The 15,999-nt window shown below is 41.7% G+C and overlaps 1 protein-coding gene across 1 annotated transcript; it reads left to right on the forward strand.

Annotated features, from left to right (window-relative positions):
• Positions 1–1,223: 1,223 nt before the first annotated feature.
• On the forward strand, positions 1,224–9,503 carry usp2b (ubiquitin specific peptidase 2b). The gene is made up of 12 exons (XM_076274125.1): positions 1,224–1,816; positions 5,443–5,493; positions 5,647–5,770; positions 5,891–6,002; positions 6,187–6,297; positions 6,398–6,462; positions 6,572–6,675; positions 6,799–6,879; positions 7,000–7,078; positions 7,385–7,495; positions 7,763–7,883; positions 8,178–9,503. The coding sequence occupies exons 1-12, from the start codon at positions 1,658–1,660 to the stop codon at positions 8,260–8,262; spliced, it is 1,203 nt and encodes a 400-aa protein (XP_076130240.1). The 5' UTR covers positions 1,224–1,657; the 3' UTR covers positions 8,263–9,503.
• Positions 9,504–15,999: the final 6,496 nt, after the last annotated feature.

Below are 15,999 nucleotides of genomic sequence, written 5' to 3' on the forward strand. Positions count from 1 at the left end.
AGATGTCATAGCCGCTGTCAAATTGCATTAAATTGGTAGACCTCTACATTACTTTTCCAAATAAATGGGATGACTGCAACATAAATGGGTAGATGTTATTTTTTAATTCCTTATTAGAGACATGATGTGGATTCCGCCAGCTGTTGCCTCCAAGCATATTTTACAAATATTTATGACACAGTTCGAGTGCTGCATACGGTATTTCATTGAGTTTTCAGTCTATGTGAACCACAATTTAATGAACAGTAACTGCAAGCATATGACATTTTCAGAGGAGATACTCTGAAATCACTGTTTTTTGACCCTCATGAAAATGTCTTATGGTGACATTGTGGAGTCAGCGGGACCACTCTGCCATATTTATATTGTGGAAGGACAACATTTTAATGAATTCCAATTACACATAATTTTGAATTACACGGTTCAGCAAATAGATAATTCCATTACCCCACGTCTTTACGTCAGCATCATTCTCCTGTTAGTAATGTGGCCTAAAGTCAACTCTTGATTCACATTATTTTGATGTTCAAATCCTTTGTTTTTATCCTATGACTCATTGAACCAGAACTGAGCTCCTGGTTGGCAGATGTAATGATCAGTCCACACTCATGTCCTGTAGGGTAATTAATGAGTTCGTTTGTACGCCTGCCTGCTTTGTGGGACGGAATGTGATTGTCCTCTGGCTTATTTAAGAATCTCCTCTCCCCTACAGCATGCTTATCATTCTGCACTGTAGAGGCTGTGGCTGTAGCTGAATACACACCAAGCAGGTCTTTGAGTCTTTTCCCCCAGTCACAATTCAGTTAATACTCAAGGCACATGACTACAGCAGTAGGGTTCAGAAAGGTTAAGAAAGTAAAATAGATTATGCAGTTTATCTCATAAAACATGAGACATTTTCTCTAAGGCCTTTTTTTTTTTAAACGTAACCTAGTCTGGTTTGTAAGGCGAATAATATGACGAAGGCTTGGTATACTCTGATGAATATGTATGTATCACTTCAAGGTGTTTCGTGTGTAGGCTACGTCTAGATATTACCCCCCTGAATGCTCCCCACTCCTTCGAGGTGAATGTGATAAGGTCTCGTCCTCTGGTGTCTGACGTCTGAACAGCCTGGGCAAGCATGAGGCACGCTGTGACGTCTTTTCTGTGCGGAGGGGGCGTGTGCGCGCTGTAGTAAAACCGAAATGAATTCCGACTTGTGATCATTGCAACACCGACACATGATAAGTGAGGACTGCCGGTGACGTCCATAGGGCGAATGAACCCCACTGTATACTTTCTTGAAACACTGTATCTTCATATCTGGATTATTTAATCAAAACAGTTATATTCTCAAGCTGCTGCCTACTTCTGTAGTCTGCATCATCAGTGGACGATTCTCCAGACTCATCTGCTTTAGTCTGCCTCTTCAGGCTCACCTGCTATTACTGGACAGTCTATCAAGAATAAGGCTACTGCGAAGAAGGTATTCTCCGAAGAGAGGTGGAACAGATCCCCCACAGCACCGGCACAGACTTCAATTTTTGCCTCGTACAGAAGAAGAGAATAGGCTACTCCGGGAATATACTGCTGACTCAAGACCAGCTCCAGTGTGCGGCAACCAAAAATCAACACTTCATTAGTTTTCGATCTAAGCAACAAAAACATCGTCATCATGCCTAGTATGCGACAGTCGTACACTGTCACCGTCCCGGAGGAGCCTCCGACGGCCGCTTTCCCTTTCCACAAACAGGACCTGCGTAGGAAGAGTCCGCAGATTTCCAGGTCGATGCTGGTGTCTACATTCGTCGGACTCCTCATTAACCAAGCCAAGGTGAGTGTTGTCAGCTGGGTTTAAGATAGCCTACATTGGAAAAGCCTTTCTCTCATTGTTTCCCGAGGAAAACATGTAACGAGAGGGTTCTTCATGAATTCTACGTGCAACAGAGGCGTTACATATAATGAACCTCTGTAGCCTACTACAGTGCTTTCGCAGAGGCTATTCCAACTTGTGTAATTGTTTAATGTGAGAAACGTGTAGGTGCCTTCTCTCAAAACATTCAGGGTATGGCTCGAAATTACTTTATTATTCTGTTGTAGGGAATATTGTAAGCCTGACCTTGCACGCCAAAGAACAGTTTATCTCTGAGGACTAGGACTGATGTATCCTAGGCTACGCTACAGCGTCCTTGTGGAGGGCTGGTTGACAATGAACGGATTACTTTGCATGCAGAAAAGGCTGACAATGTCATTACGGGATGCGTTTACACCTGTTTTAGTCCATGCAAATGACGGTCCAGATGTACAGATCCTTCCTGATAAGGATACTGCCATGTGTAAAATTGAAAAAGCTTTCGGCAAACCTGCGTAGTGCTCCATTCCGTTACGTAACATGCGGCTCAATGGCTTTGGCGTCGCTGGAACGGCCTAACACGTTTTCCTGCTTTTGATTAGATTTAACCTATAGTTTAATGACTCCATAGTGGACTTATGGTATAAAATCTTTACCCTTACTTCATTAACCTAGTCTGATTGCCTTTTTCAGTTCAGTTCTTTGTTCAAGCATGGGGAGAGTGAGTATTCAACTAGGAGCTGTCTTTGTGGATTCATCTTAAAATGTCAACATTAGGCTAGATTCCGCTTAGACACCTTTTATGGCTTCCATTTAAAGAATAGTAAAACGAAATGTCCACTTCACATGTGCAGTGTATTAAGTGGAAAACTCAATCTATTTACATGTTTAATTCACATAACTTAAAGAGCTGACCACAATTTCACACTTTGCTGTTGGTGTCCAAACCAGATTCATTATCTGTTTCTCTGTAGCTGAGGATAAAGAACATAATTATAATAATTCTCAGTGTCATAACATGTCAAATGTGATTAAACGAAATTTGATTAAACGAAAGCTATCAAAACCATTCATTGAATTAGTTATAGTTAGGCTACTAGACTTCTAGACTGTGATTTGGTTTCCACTTGAGGTGGCGATAGATACATTTCCAAGTGTTTGTAGTATAATCACTAAACACTTTGAAACCCTGTTGCTGAAACAATTAGGGCACAGGATTGCATAAGAGCGCAAGGAACACACCGATAAGCAAGTCTCTGAGAATGTGCTTTATCAGTGTACCGTGGATAACATGCAGGTTGTGCGGAATGCTGAGGGCATGTGCTGCAGCGGACACCCTTGCCCTTAATAAGCCACCTGCTCACCCGAACTTGTGTGCTCATGCTGACCCCAGGGCAGATAAAGACCCACGGATGATAAATAAAGGCTGATTTAAGAGTTAGTCACTTTTCAATCCTTCAAAATGTTTACTCAGTCAGCACCAGATAAGAGATTAAATGCTTGCAATGGCTAAAGTGGCTTTTTGGTTTCAGGCATTTATCACATAGCAATTTCAAAGCATAGTTAGATGTTAGAAATAATTTATGAATTCATTTTTTTATGAAAAAGTATTAATATATACTACTGACACCTGTTACTGATGTATCTAGTCAAGAAGACCACGTGTCCGTGTGTGTGAGTTTGTGTTTATGTTTGACCGGTAGTAGATAAGGTAGTCCTTGGCCATTATCCCATTGTGGAGTAATGATTATTAGAACACCATGTTCTGTCTCGGGTCTCTTTAAAGCAGTGCCAGCCAATTAGCACCCTGCTCTCAGGGGCTTGGCACTGAAGAGGCAGCCAGTAATGGCAACAGCTGCCTCATTCTCTCTCTCTACACACTCTCTCTCTCCAGTCACCCGACTGTTTTGGTCAGGTGTCCCCGCTCTGGTCAGGGTGTGAAAGTCAGTTGTGCAGCAGTAGCTTGTGAATGTCCACACCAGTAGCCTATCTGGGCAGCTGTACAAGGCCTTGGGAAGATTTTTGATCTTTCAAAAACAACCTCACGTCAGTGAGATATCAGCAGCGTGGACCTGCGGATCTCCATTGGGCTGTTCCTCTTTGAGTTTATCAGAGACTAAATGAGATGTTTTGAAACGCCTCCACAACATTCGTCCCTATTATATATTATATATATATAATATTCGTCCCTATCTCCTACATCACCGGTAGTTACAAGCAGTTACACATTTAGCTCTCCTTTTGCGTTACGTATGAAGTGTGTGTGTGTGTGTGTGTGTGTGTGTGTATGTGTGTGAGCGGGAAAAGAGTCTAAAGATTCCTGGAGAGTCCATGCCATCTTGACCCCGCTACATCCTGTGAGCGTACCCTCTCAGAGGCACTGTCGTCAGTGGAGGTACTGAGGCGTTGCAGCCCTCTATTTGGCATTCTCGAGGTGTTACATTTTCACTCAGCTCCCACCCAGCCCAGCGCCGTCTCCACGGGCCTGTTGCTATTAGCGGATCTGGACGCATCCAGATCCTGTGAAGAACAGCCAGTTCTTGGTCTCTTATTGACCGGTGTGACTGTGCAATACGCAGCATGTTATATGATTGACATGCTCTCACCATCTTGTGATCTCTCCTGCCTTCCACTCAAGCCAAAGTCGCATGTAACAATAGGTGCAATTTTATTACCAACTCAGCCACAGGTATACTCCATTGCATTTGGAATGTAACTACCACATGTCACTACCAAAGGTCACCAGAATGAAGGACGTTTGAAATAACCTCATGCAAAGAACATAATAGGGCTACTTAACTTCCCTGTTGGTCCTGTGTGTATACCGTTGTATGAAATCTACATGCTGTTACATCATTGTTATAGCATACATTGCAGCCCTCACCACTGTTACATCACATGTAAGGAGCTGCAAGCTCAGCCAATCGTATGCAACTATGACAAGCGCACACTGCTTCTACAGGTTTAGCAGCATTGCGTGAACTGTAGAATGGACTGTGCAGTTTTATGAGGATGTGTGCATCACATGTGCAGGCATTTCTGGGTATTTGCCTGTGTGTGTGTGTGTGTGTGTGTGTGTGTGTGTGTGTGTGTGTGTGTGTGTGTGTGTGTGTGTGTGTGTGTGTGTGTGTGTGTGTGTGTGTGTGTGTGTGTGTGTGTGCGTGCGTGTGTGTGTGCGTGCGTGTGTGTGTATGTGTGTGTGTGACAGTGTGACAGACATGGCATCTCCCTGCAGGCATGAGAGTATCTCCAGTGTGCAGTCACATGGCTCAGAGCCACAGGGAGCATCTCACACACACTTAAAGTGTTCCACATACCACAGAGGCCTGTCAAACAATATGCGCTCCTTACCACTGATGTTGAAGGACTGAATTCTCACAGTTGTTTCCACTCATATCTTCAATTCCAGATCCATTCCGTATTTTTTTCCTAGTCTGATTTGCAGACTGGTGTGCTTGTCCGACATATATAATATGTGAAAGACAACCTCCAGAGTCTTTGCTCTGCTCTGATCTTCATGCCTACTGAGAAGAATTGAGAGAAATCTTAGTGTGAGATACACTGAACCTCAGTATGACTAAAGTTTTGTGTTTTTCTTCTCCTAACAGAACTCCAAGAATGCTCAGGGTCTGGTTGGCTTGAGGAATCTTGGCAACACGGTAAGCACTCCACTCGGTTTCAAAACAGAAACATGACATGCAAAATAAACACCAGTGTGTTTTGCAGCATTACGCATTACTTAAATTCACCTTATTTAGCTTGTGTGTGTGGATGTTATAACATTGTTGTCCCGCTGTCTCTCTCTCCCTCAGTGCTTCATGAACTCCATCCTGCAGTGTCTGAGCAACACCCACGACCTGCGAGACTACTGCCTCCGAAACTGCCACCTCACAGACCTCAACAAAAGCTGCCGGGCCAAGGCTGCTCTCATGGACGGTATGGGAAGCTCATGGACACATTCTTGTCAGCAAACCTAGCTTTGCCCGCTCTGCAGTTTGCTAATGAGCTGTGTGTGCGGCGAGGTGTTCACTCTTTACTGCTTTTTTGCCTCATTAGAGTTCGCCAAACTGACTCAGACCCTCTGGACGTCGGCAGGCAATGAGGCGATTAGCCCGTCCGACTTCAAAACGCAGATCCAGAAGTACGCTCCTCGCTTCGTAGGATACAAGTAAGCGAGGATCTCGTGGAATTTGAATACTGCAGCTTTTAGACCTGGGAAGAATAAGACCTTTTTTGTAGGGCCACAGTTTGTGTAAGATGGCTGTGATATTGTGTGTCATACAGCAACAGAGAGAGACTGTAGTGGTCTGTTCTCATCTTTCTGTTCTGTCTTTTATTTCTTCTCCCCACAGTCAGCAGGATGCTCAGGAGTTTTTGCGCTTCCTGCTCGATGGCCTTCACAACGAGGTGAACCGAGTAGTTGGCCGGCCGCGGATCCCGGTGGAGGACTTTGACCACCTCTCGTAAGTACCACCACCTCTATTCCACCTCCCCTCAACCTACACTCTACCTGTGTTCTCTGAGTCCCCTTAACCTGTATGTGTACTTCCTCCCATTTAACAGAGATGAGGAGAAAGGGGAACGCATGTGGAACAAGTATCTGGAGAGGGAGGACAGCAAAGTAGTTGGTGAGTCACCCTCCTCATTACATGACTGTGTGTTGATGTATGCTGGCTTTGGGAGCTTCATGTAAATATGGCATCTGTGTGACTCGGGTGCGTTCTGTGTCCTGGACAGATCTGTTTGTTGGACAGCTGAAGAGCTCATTGACTTGCAATGAATGTGGCTTCTGCTCCACAGTGTTCGATCCATTCTGGGATCTATCACTCCCTATCCCCAAGGTTTGTACAAGACATATTCATATAAGTAAAGATTTGATAAGGATATGTCATTATATTTGGAATAAAAATGCAATACGACTTTGAAAGCAAAGCACCTAATGTGACTTTTTGTGTCCTGAACAGAAAAGCTCTGGTGAGGTGACTTTGACGGACTGCATCAAACTTTTCACCAAAGAGGATGTGCTTGATGGAGATGAGAAACCGGTGAGTGTGTGTGTGTAGTTGTGTGTTTGTATGTGTGGATTTCTGTGCATTTCAGTATAGTGTTATTTAGTGCATGCACAAGAGCTTTTTTATGACGCCTTTTTCTCTGCTCCTTCACAGATCTGCCAGAGATGCAAATCCAGAAGAAAATGCACAAAGAAATTCACCATCCAGAAATTCCCCAAAATCCTCGTGCTTCGTATCCTTTCTTTTTGCCATGGCTACACGTGTGACCTTTAACCTCTATAATGTGATGATAATGGGGGCGCTGCTGAATAAGCGGCATCTGAACGCCATTTGGGGCCCAGTGCCTACGGGGAGTGGGGGTCCAAATCCGACATGCGGTCATTTCCACACTTTTATACTCTGACACTCTTCACTGTCCTGTCTGAATAAAGTCAGAAAGCCCCAAAATATACTTATATGTAATGTATGTAATGGAATAATAATGTTCTCATTACTGAACTGTTGAAATGGTTGGTCCTTAACTCTACCTCTAACTCAGACTTGAAACGCTTCTCTGAGCCTGGACGTGTGAAGACTAGCAAGCTTTCCACATTTGTCAACTTCCCTCTCAAAGAGCTGGACCTCAGGGATTTTGCATCCGAGAACAGCGGTGAGTACCGTAGGATGGATCATCAGCTAACAAAATGATGGAATATAAGGACCCGCCATGTCCAAGACTATGAAGTGTCCTCTACAATTACCATGCTTTGTCACAGTTGATGACAAAGACAGCTGTTGAGTTTATATTAAAGTGTTTGTGTCATACTTGTCAATGCATTCACCTTAACACCACAGATGGAAAATATTTTAGCAAAATATTAAAAGAATATTTGAATAAACCTTTTCCTTATGTATTTTTCTCTCCCCATGTTTATAGCAACAGCTATCTACAATCTGTATGCAGTATCTAATCACATAGGCACAACCCTGGGTGGGCATTACACAGCATACTGCCGTAACCCAGCCCTTGGAGAATGGTACTCATATAATGACTCAAGGTTCGTATCTACTGCACCACTTACTCAATACTAGGTCAGAGCAGAGCTGGCCATTTACAGCATTTGTAGAGGTAATAAAAAGTCTGATTTAGTGGGAAATGATGTTATCTTGATATTAGAATTAGTAGAACACAGGGTCAGACCACAGCTGGCCATTTTAGAGTTTAAACAGTCTGTGTTTTAAGAAATTAGATTATCCTGGTAGTTAAAAACACTCACAGCATTCACTCACTGTTAAGACTGAAATAAAACAATTGACTTCCTGTGTCTCACCATCCTTCTGTCTCTTTGTAGGGTGAACCCCATGTCTTCCAGTCAGGTGCGCAGCAGTGACGCCTACGTGCTCTTCTACGAACTCGCAACCTCATCGCGCATGTGATCAGGCCCACTAGGCTGGGCCCTGCAGCTCGGAACTGAATGACTGACCCCCTCCAGGGCGACCAGCTAGCATTGGAGCCATCATCTCCACCTAGCACAGCCTGGGCCCAAGCTATAGACTGAACCTGTGGACTCCAGCTACGGTTTGGCATTATGGTGGAACACGGGACTCAGAGGACTTCACAAGAGAGCTCATGCTCTAGGACTCCAAAACACAGCCAAGCAACAGTGTCTTAGGGGCATTAAGACTGTGCTGTGGCTGGGGACTTCATTGAAGCTAATGCCCAGAGGTGGAACTACTTGACAGGGCCACGTCTCTCCCCTCTCTTACACTCCTAGTGACTCTGGTACAGAGGGTGGCGGGGACAAACCCATTTGTTTCACCTGGGACATGAGGGCAACTGGTCTTGGCCACAGCTCTACGAGCTGAACGAGCAGGTCAACAAGTGTGTGTGTGTGTGTGTGTGTGTGTGTGTGTGTGTGTGTGTGTGTGTGTGTGTGTGTGTGTGGGCCTGTATGAGTGTTTATGGACAATGTTGTTAACTATGTGTGTGTGTGTGTGTGTGGGCCTGTATGCGTGTTTATGGACAATGTTGTTAACTATCTCTTTGCACTGTGCAAGTGGAGAGCTAAAAAACAGCTTGGCCACATTGATGTCCAGTTCAGAGATGACTGTGTCTATGCGAACAACTCAGCTCTTCCTCTTCTAATTTATCTAATTATTTAATGCTGCTTGTTGTAGCACTTTCTTTAAACCCTCGCTGTGGCACAATAGATTGTCTTGTATCGCCCCCTGGTGGTAAGCCATGGTGCAGGTTGGTCAGATATCTAACAAAAAAATTGCACTAGTTCAGAGATAACCATAAGATGTCTTTTACTAAGCCAGCAAACCTATGTACTGGTTGTGGTCCATGGTTTGAACAAACATCTGCAGGTCGTATAGTCCTTGAAGACCACAATAACAAAGCTCTTGGGTTCCCATAGGAACCCATACTAGTTTCTAATTGCCTGGTGAGTGCCTCTGCAACCATGTTTGGTTCCTTTCCTCATTATGAAGTAACCATGGAGACAGGAATAGTTATGTGGTATCATAAGTGAAGTATTTTGTAGGCTGAAATAAAATGTTTCATGGCTGTGTGATGTCGTTCATGATGGTGTCGGAAAGTGCAACTGAATCCTCTCGACTTTTTTTGAGAAGTCACTGGTGTGTGTAAATAAAATTAAATTTATCTGTTCCAACCATTCACGATTTTGTAGGGGCTTTTCTTTCAATCTCTGTGTGTATGCTGTATGTGAGATGGGTGATGATACTCATATTGATAATATATAGAAGCTATTCTGATTGACTGGGGAAATTAACTTATGATAGCAATAGCAATGTCCTATTTGAAACTGAGTTTTCTTTTCACAGTGCACTTATATATGAAGAGTTTGGTTCCAAAACGCTATATCTCCATAAAACATTAAAAAGTCAGGCTAATTGTGTATTTCAGGTAATGTTAATCAAGTTGCAGTTGTGTTGTTTTGATTGAGTAAAGATAAATCAAATAACAATACCCAATTACAGTTCTACTGAAATAACAATATCAAAATGTAAACAAATGATTTATGAAAATTCATTAAAATGGTGGATATGGGGTTTTGGAACCAAACTCTTCATGTATATACCACTTTCATTATCATTATCACTACAGTACTATAGTGATAATGAAAGTGCAGTCTGAATAGAGAAAATATTTTATCAGTGTATTTGCATGTGATAATAGGCCTAACCTATGTTCTAATGCCACATGTTTTATGGAGTTATAAAGTAGTTAATCATTTAGGTATTCCCTGACAAACCTTATCTCACTGTTCACTGACATATTATGTCCTCATGTTCAATGTTCAAGACGTAACACCCAAGATATTATGTGCAGCAGCACTGATACGCCACTAGTGTATGTCCTCATGTTCAATGTTCAAGACTGAACACCCAAGATATTATGTGCAGCAGTACTGATGCGCCACTAGAGGGCAGTGTCTGTAAAGTAACCCAGTCTGGGTGACCTTAAAGGACATTATGTCCTCTGTCATTGGACAGTAGGTACGTTTTGAGGGTTTAATTTAACTGACATGGTGCTGCAAATATATATATATATATATATATATATTACATAATACAGTTTAATGTGTTAAGTATTAAGAAGCAGTAGTAGCATTCAGTGCATATAGCATTCAGTAGCATATCAGTGTATTTGCATGTGATAATAGGCCTAACCGATGTTCTTATGTTATGAGTTATGAAGACTTTCAATGAATGGAAGTAGAGTTAATCATGACAAACCTTATCTCACTGTCCACTGACATATTATGTCCTTATGTTCAATGTTCAAGACTTAACTCCCAATATATTAAAGGACATTATGTCCTCTGTGACATATAGTTTTGAGGGGTTTAATTTAACTGACATGGTGCTGCACATTTATATAGTTTACATAATACAGTATTACAACTAACAAGTATAATTAAGAAGCAGTAATAGCCTTAATTTACATTAACATTAACATGAAAATAAAATAACATTGCTTTATTGGTTGTAACAATTGTAACGAATAAGTTTTCGGTTGTTCCTCTTATTGCGCGCGCGCGCGCGCGCGCGTGTGTGTGTGTGTGTGTGTGTGTGTGTGTGTGTGTGTGTGTGTGTGTGTCTAAATCCTGTGATTTACTGTGTTTGCCTGACCGCTGTGTGCTATGTGCTTTTCAGGCAGAGGGGGAAGCATTCAATGGAGCAGTAATTAGCACATGCTTACTGGACCCAACAGCAGAGAGAAGAGGGATCATCCTGGAGTGACCTCCTCAGTGTGTGTGTGGAAAGAAAGCGAAGAAAGTTTAAGTGTGATTTACACCAGGGAATCATGTGTAAGTGTGATATACTAATGTACATGCATGGATTTTGCTCCTTTATGAATACATGGGTCACATACATACATATATGACTGTATATGTTTACATATATAATATACATTTTACAATGAATACAGGGAATGTAGTTTATACTTTTTGTTTGTCACAATGTGTGTCACATGTGTGTTTGTGTGTGTGTGTGTGTGTGTGTGTGTGTGTGTGAGAGAGAGAGAGAGGGAAAGAGAAAGAGAGAGAGAGAGAGAGAGAGAGATAGAGTGTGTGTGTGTGTGTGTGTGTGTGGTGTGTGTGTGTGTGTGGTGAGTGTGTGTGTGTGTGTGTGTGTGTGTGTGTGTGTGTGTGTGTGTGTGTGTGTGTGTGTGTGTGTGTGGTGTTGTGTACATACAGGCGCTTGGGCAATTTTAGTGACTCTGCAGATTAGGTTTCCAGGCTAAGACAGATGATCTGTTTGTGAGGAGCCTAATTTGTGAAGAGAAGAAGGATAGAATTATCTCACCTTGACTGTCCGCTAGTGACACGGGTAACCCTATGCCCAAGCACTGCCCATTTGAACTGTGAGAAACTAACCATTGTCTGGGTCTACAGTCTACTGCATGATGAGTGTGTCATTCCCACACTATGTCACTGTGTCCCAGGCTTTAAGGCTACTGTCTCATATCTCTTAGTCCACAGTGTAACTGTCTACTCAGGCCACAGTATATCATGCTTTAGATAGATAGATAGATAGATAGATACTTTATTGATCCCTAGGGGAAATTCAAGAATATTTAATATATTATATTACTTTGTAGTATGCAGGTCTTTTAGCTGCAGCTTTTAAAGCAACACCAAAGACTTTTTTCTACCTTAAAATAATGTTTCCAAAATCGTTTCAGTGGTTCATCAACTCGTAACAGGGTGAACGACACTTCTGCATGCGCTTCGTGGCCCTCTATCGGCTATAACAGCACTATGTTAGTTTGCCAGATCGGGTAGCGGATCTGTAGTTCGATGGAATGACACATAAGAAACTACAAATGTGACTTGCATCTGATGTCGCAATACATCGTACTTTCATAAAATCACACAAAATATTCTACCTTGTCTATGGACATTGTTATTTCCAAAGCCAGTGCTGGATAAACAAATAGTGCGTGCGACAGAGGAAAAGTTCTTTGGTGTTGCTTTAACAGCAACAAGAAAGTCAAGTAGTTAGTATTATGAATGCATGTGCTTGCGTATGTTTGTGTGCTTTTGTGTGTTTTAACTGTACATTTAACTATGCACATTTCTCACATATGTGCATATCTTGTACATACATATACACATACACCTTACACACAGTCCGACTCTCTGCTCTCTCCTTTTAGCTTCAGGGGGTTTAGACGGGCTGGCTGCTGGGTGCTGTAGTGGATTAAATTGGATCCTGTTTAGAAAGCAGCTGTTCAAAGAGGTCTAAATATTTGATGTGCTGCCCTGTTAGGATGGGAGCAGGAGACGGAGGCAGGGAGAGAGAGAGAGAGAGAGAGAGAGAGAGAGAGGCACAACTCGTTTACCTGCTTTTAGACAGTCCTCTTCCTGCCGTTTTTGCAGGCTCTGTGCCCCTTGCAGGCTTAACAGCTGCTGAGGTCCCAGGCTTGGTCTCTTGTTAAGGCTGCTCTCTTCCTGCTCTATCAGTTCAAATGGAAGGCAAAAGGAAGGAAGCCTGCACAAGGACGACCCCTCCTGCTCTCTATTTCACTTTCAAATGGTCTTGGGGAAAGTGAAATGGACAACTTATGACTGATTTTTTTCTTCCTTAGTCAAGGGTGTAGTTATTTCTCACAATATAGGGTTATAGGGCTAACAGAGGGATCTAATAAGCTGCAGGCCTACTATACTGTAATGTAAATATGAAGAGTTCAGATGCAAAAGCCTCTAAGCGCCACCGCCATCAAAAATGAGATAACAATGGTGAGTGCATGCTCTCCACACATAGTATACATTAATTAAATAATTTTGCTTCAAATCCCGCTAAATACCACTCTTTTCCTGGTCTGAAATGTCGATTTGTAAGGACAAATCTACAGGAGCCTGAAAAAAACTGGTTATTTAAAAGAAAAGGGGTCAGACGAATTTAGAGGGTTTTACATCTGAAATCTTCATATTCTGAAACTTATAGTATATTGTAATTAAATGTTTTGTATTGATTTCATTTTGGCAATAGTCCTTTGGACATTGTCCTTCTTTTTCAGCATTGTAACGTTCAAGTATCTATTTATTCAAGCCACTTAAAATATTAACACACCACAGAAAAGACAGGCATTCCAGTTCATGAAGACTCCATACCCTTCAGGGGAGGGCAAATCTGAAATTATCTATTTTTATCCAACATTGAGAGCCACAGCAAGCCCATACCCTCTGTAATTCCTCCATCAAATTGTATACTGGAATGAAAAAGAACTATAGGAATCCTACAGTTTTGGTACGAAGTACAAAGTAATCTTATAGTCAATACAATAGGAATCTTGTATTTTGGGACATATTATAGCAGTAGCCTAGGCCTATACTATAGGAACACTATAAGGGCAAGGATATTATATTACATAATATCACATTATACACTTCTGTGGGGTAGACCAATAGCCTAGGTAGCCTATAGCTAAAAGGGTGCTAACTGGCCTAACCTCCAATGAATTGCTAAGCTCGGCTAACAATGTCAGACTGGGTTGTTGTTGCATTTACAGAGAATTGTATGTATGTATGCATCCTCTTACCTGACTCTGAGGTAAACGGCAAATAAGCTTGTTTCTCAACAAGTTGGCATATTCCTTTAAGAAGCCTTGGGCTACTTCTTTTAATGAAGTGGACTGTTATTATTCATAGCAAGTCAAGTTCATATTCATCATGAATAACTCAAAACTTAATCAACCCTCATCGGCCTTCATCAAAGTCTAAATAGTGAGGTTAATGTGGTAAGGCTACTTATTTTATACTAGCTGCATATTGACATTTTGATAGAAAACACACCAGAGTTTTGATATTTATATTTTATTTTAGATGTTAAAGGAATGTTTATATTTCATGACAAGAGCTAAAATGCTTTACATATATATTATGCTTTAAAGCAATTTTTACCTTAAAATAACAGCTTCACAATCATGTTGATGGTATACACTGACTTAAAGGCCTAATAAGAAGAATAGTGCCTGTCATTGTTATTGCGCACCTGGGATGCCTGGTGTGGACAGTGGTGGAGAAGTGATCCTTTTTGACACTTTTCGGTGCTGAGGGTACCCCTTTAAGATCATATTCCAACTTTCAGGGAACCTTGCACATTGCAAAACTGATGCTAAAGGGATAAGTACTGTATGTTCAAAAGTGACAACAAGGGGTAAATAGCACTTCTTATGTGGCTTTAATGATGCCATGAAAACTAAGGTTTGTTCAATTGAAAGATAGCTATTTGCCAGCTTTGCTCAATATGCTGAAGAAATGTGAACCAGAACTGTCAATGGGCACATATCAACCTGAGATGCCTTTTGCTCCATTAAAATATGTTTTATGCCACTATAGAGTCTGCATTCTGCATCAGCGGTATCAGACCTTTTCCTAACCATCCAGTCTTCCACTCAACTTTACTCCTGCAAAAATCATTCCACCTGGAAGAAAAGGTATAAGAGACACATTGATTACGTGCAATATTTTTAGAATTACAGTTGCCTACAGTATGTAAAGAGTATCCAGTGGTCATAGAATACATTGGGCAATCCATTATGCTGCTAAACGTGTTTGGTTGGTTGGGGAGGAAATGACCGTCATTTGAATAGGGGAATTTGAATGAATTTGGATATTTGGGTGGAAGAGAAAAAACAGCTTTGATGAGTAGGTTAGTGAGCATTTATCATTTCACTCATTCATCTAAGAAGCCCAAACAAAGTAGTGATAAGAATTAGTGATTTAATGCTTAACATAATGAAAGGGACTCTTACTGAATACTGAGAGAAAGTGGAATAGAACTTTATGTCCAATATTCCAATATGTGGTTTAATGTTCTGCACTATGTCCAATATTCCAATATGTGGGTTAATGTTCTGCATTTCTCATTAGTGGGTCACTTTGATACTAAAAGTATGATTCTATGTAATGACTATGATATCTGTACTGTCCCTGTGTATATCTGTGTGTGACTGTAGTTAGAGATAAGCGGAAATATTATGAATTTGCAGTGTTTCACTGTTCTGCATGGCTGCGTCAGTAGCTATCTTCTCCAGATTGCCAGGTTGCCACTAATCAGAGTCTAATTCAGTGTAGTCCACGTGAGATGGGATGACCAATGCCATCTCCTGTCAGTCTGGAAGGATACTTAAACCCTAACTATTTCCTTGTCTAGTTAGAGCAGCAGATGGATCTTTAGGTGAAGTCATGCTGTCTCTCCCTTGATGCGCATCATTGTAAATAAACTCTGTTATTTATTTTTCATACTATTGGTCTGACTGGGTCTCTATTAAATCTATGGTATAAAAATTACCATCAGTACTGAAACTGTCTTTAAGAGGACCCCTTCCGACCTTTTTCCAACCATCCTGGAAATATTAATTCCCTAAACAATTTGAAGGGTTCTATATTGAGTGACAGTTTAATTCCAAACAAAGTAGCTATTGTATGCATTGTGTTGGTACATGCTTGCATTACATACCTACAGCTGCCGCTCCACTAATGGTTCCCACTGCCACACCTAACAAAAAAACAGGGAACTGAGCCTCACTTGAAGACTGTGGGTTAGAGTCAGTGGCGTTCTGTTGGAGTGAAGATGTTGAAATGTCCGTTTGTGCAGTGGAACTTGCCAAAGGTGTGGACAGACGTTCCATTGGCA

The sequence above is a fragment of the Alosa pseudoharengus genome, unplaced genomic scaffold (assembly GCF_046254945.1).
Source record: "Alosa pseudoharengus isolate Yale_2024_CS ecotype anadromous, Long Island Sound unplaced genomic scaffold, YU_APseudo_1.1 YU_APseudo_1.1_scf_8, whole genome shotgun sequence".
NCBI lineage: Eukaryota > Metazoa > Chordata > Actinopteri > Clupeiformes > Clupeidae > Alosa > Alosa pseudoharengus.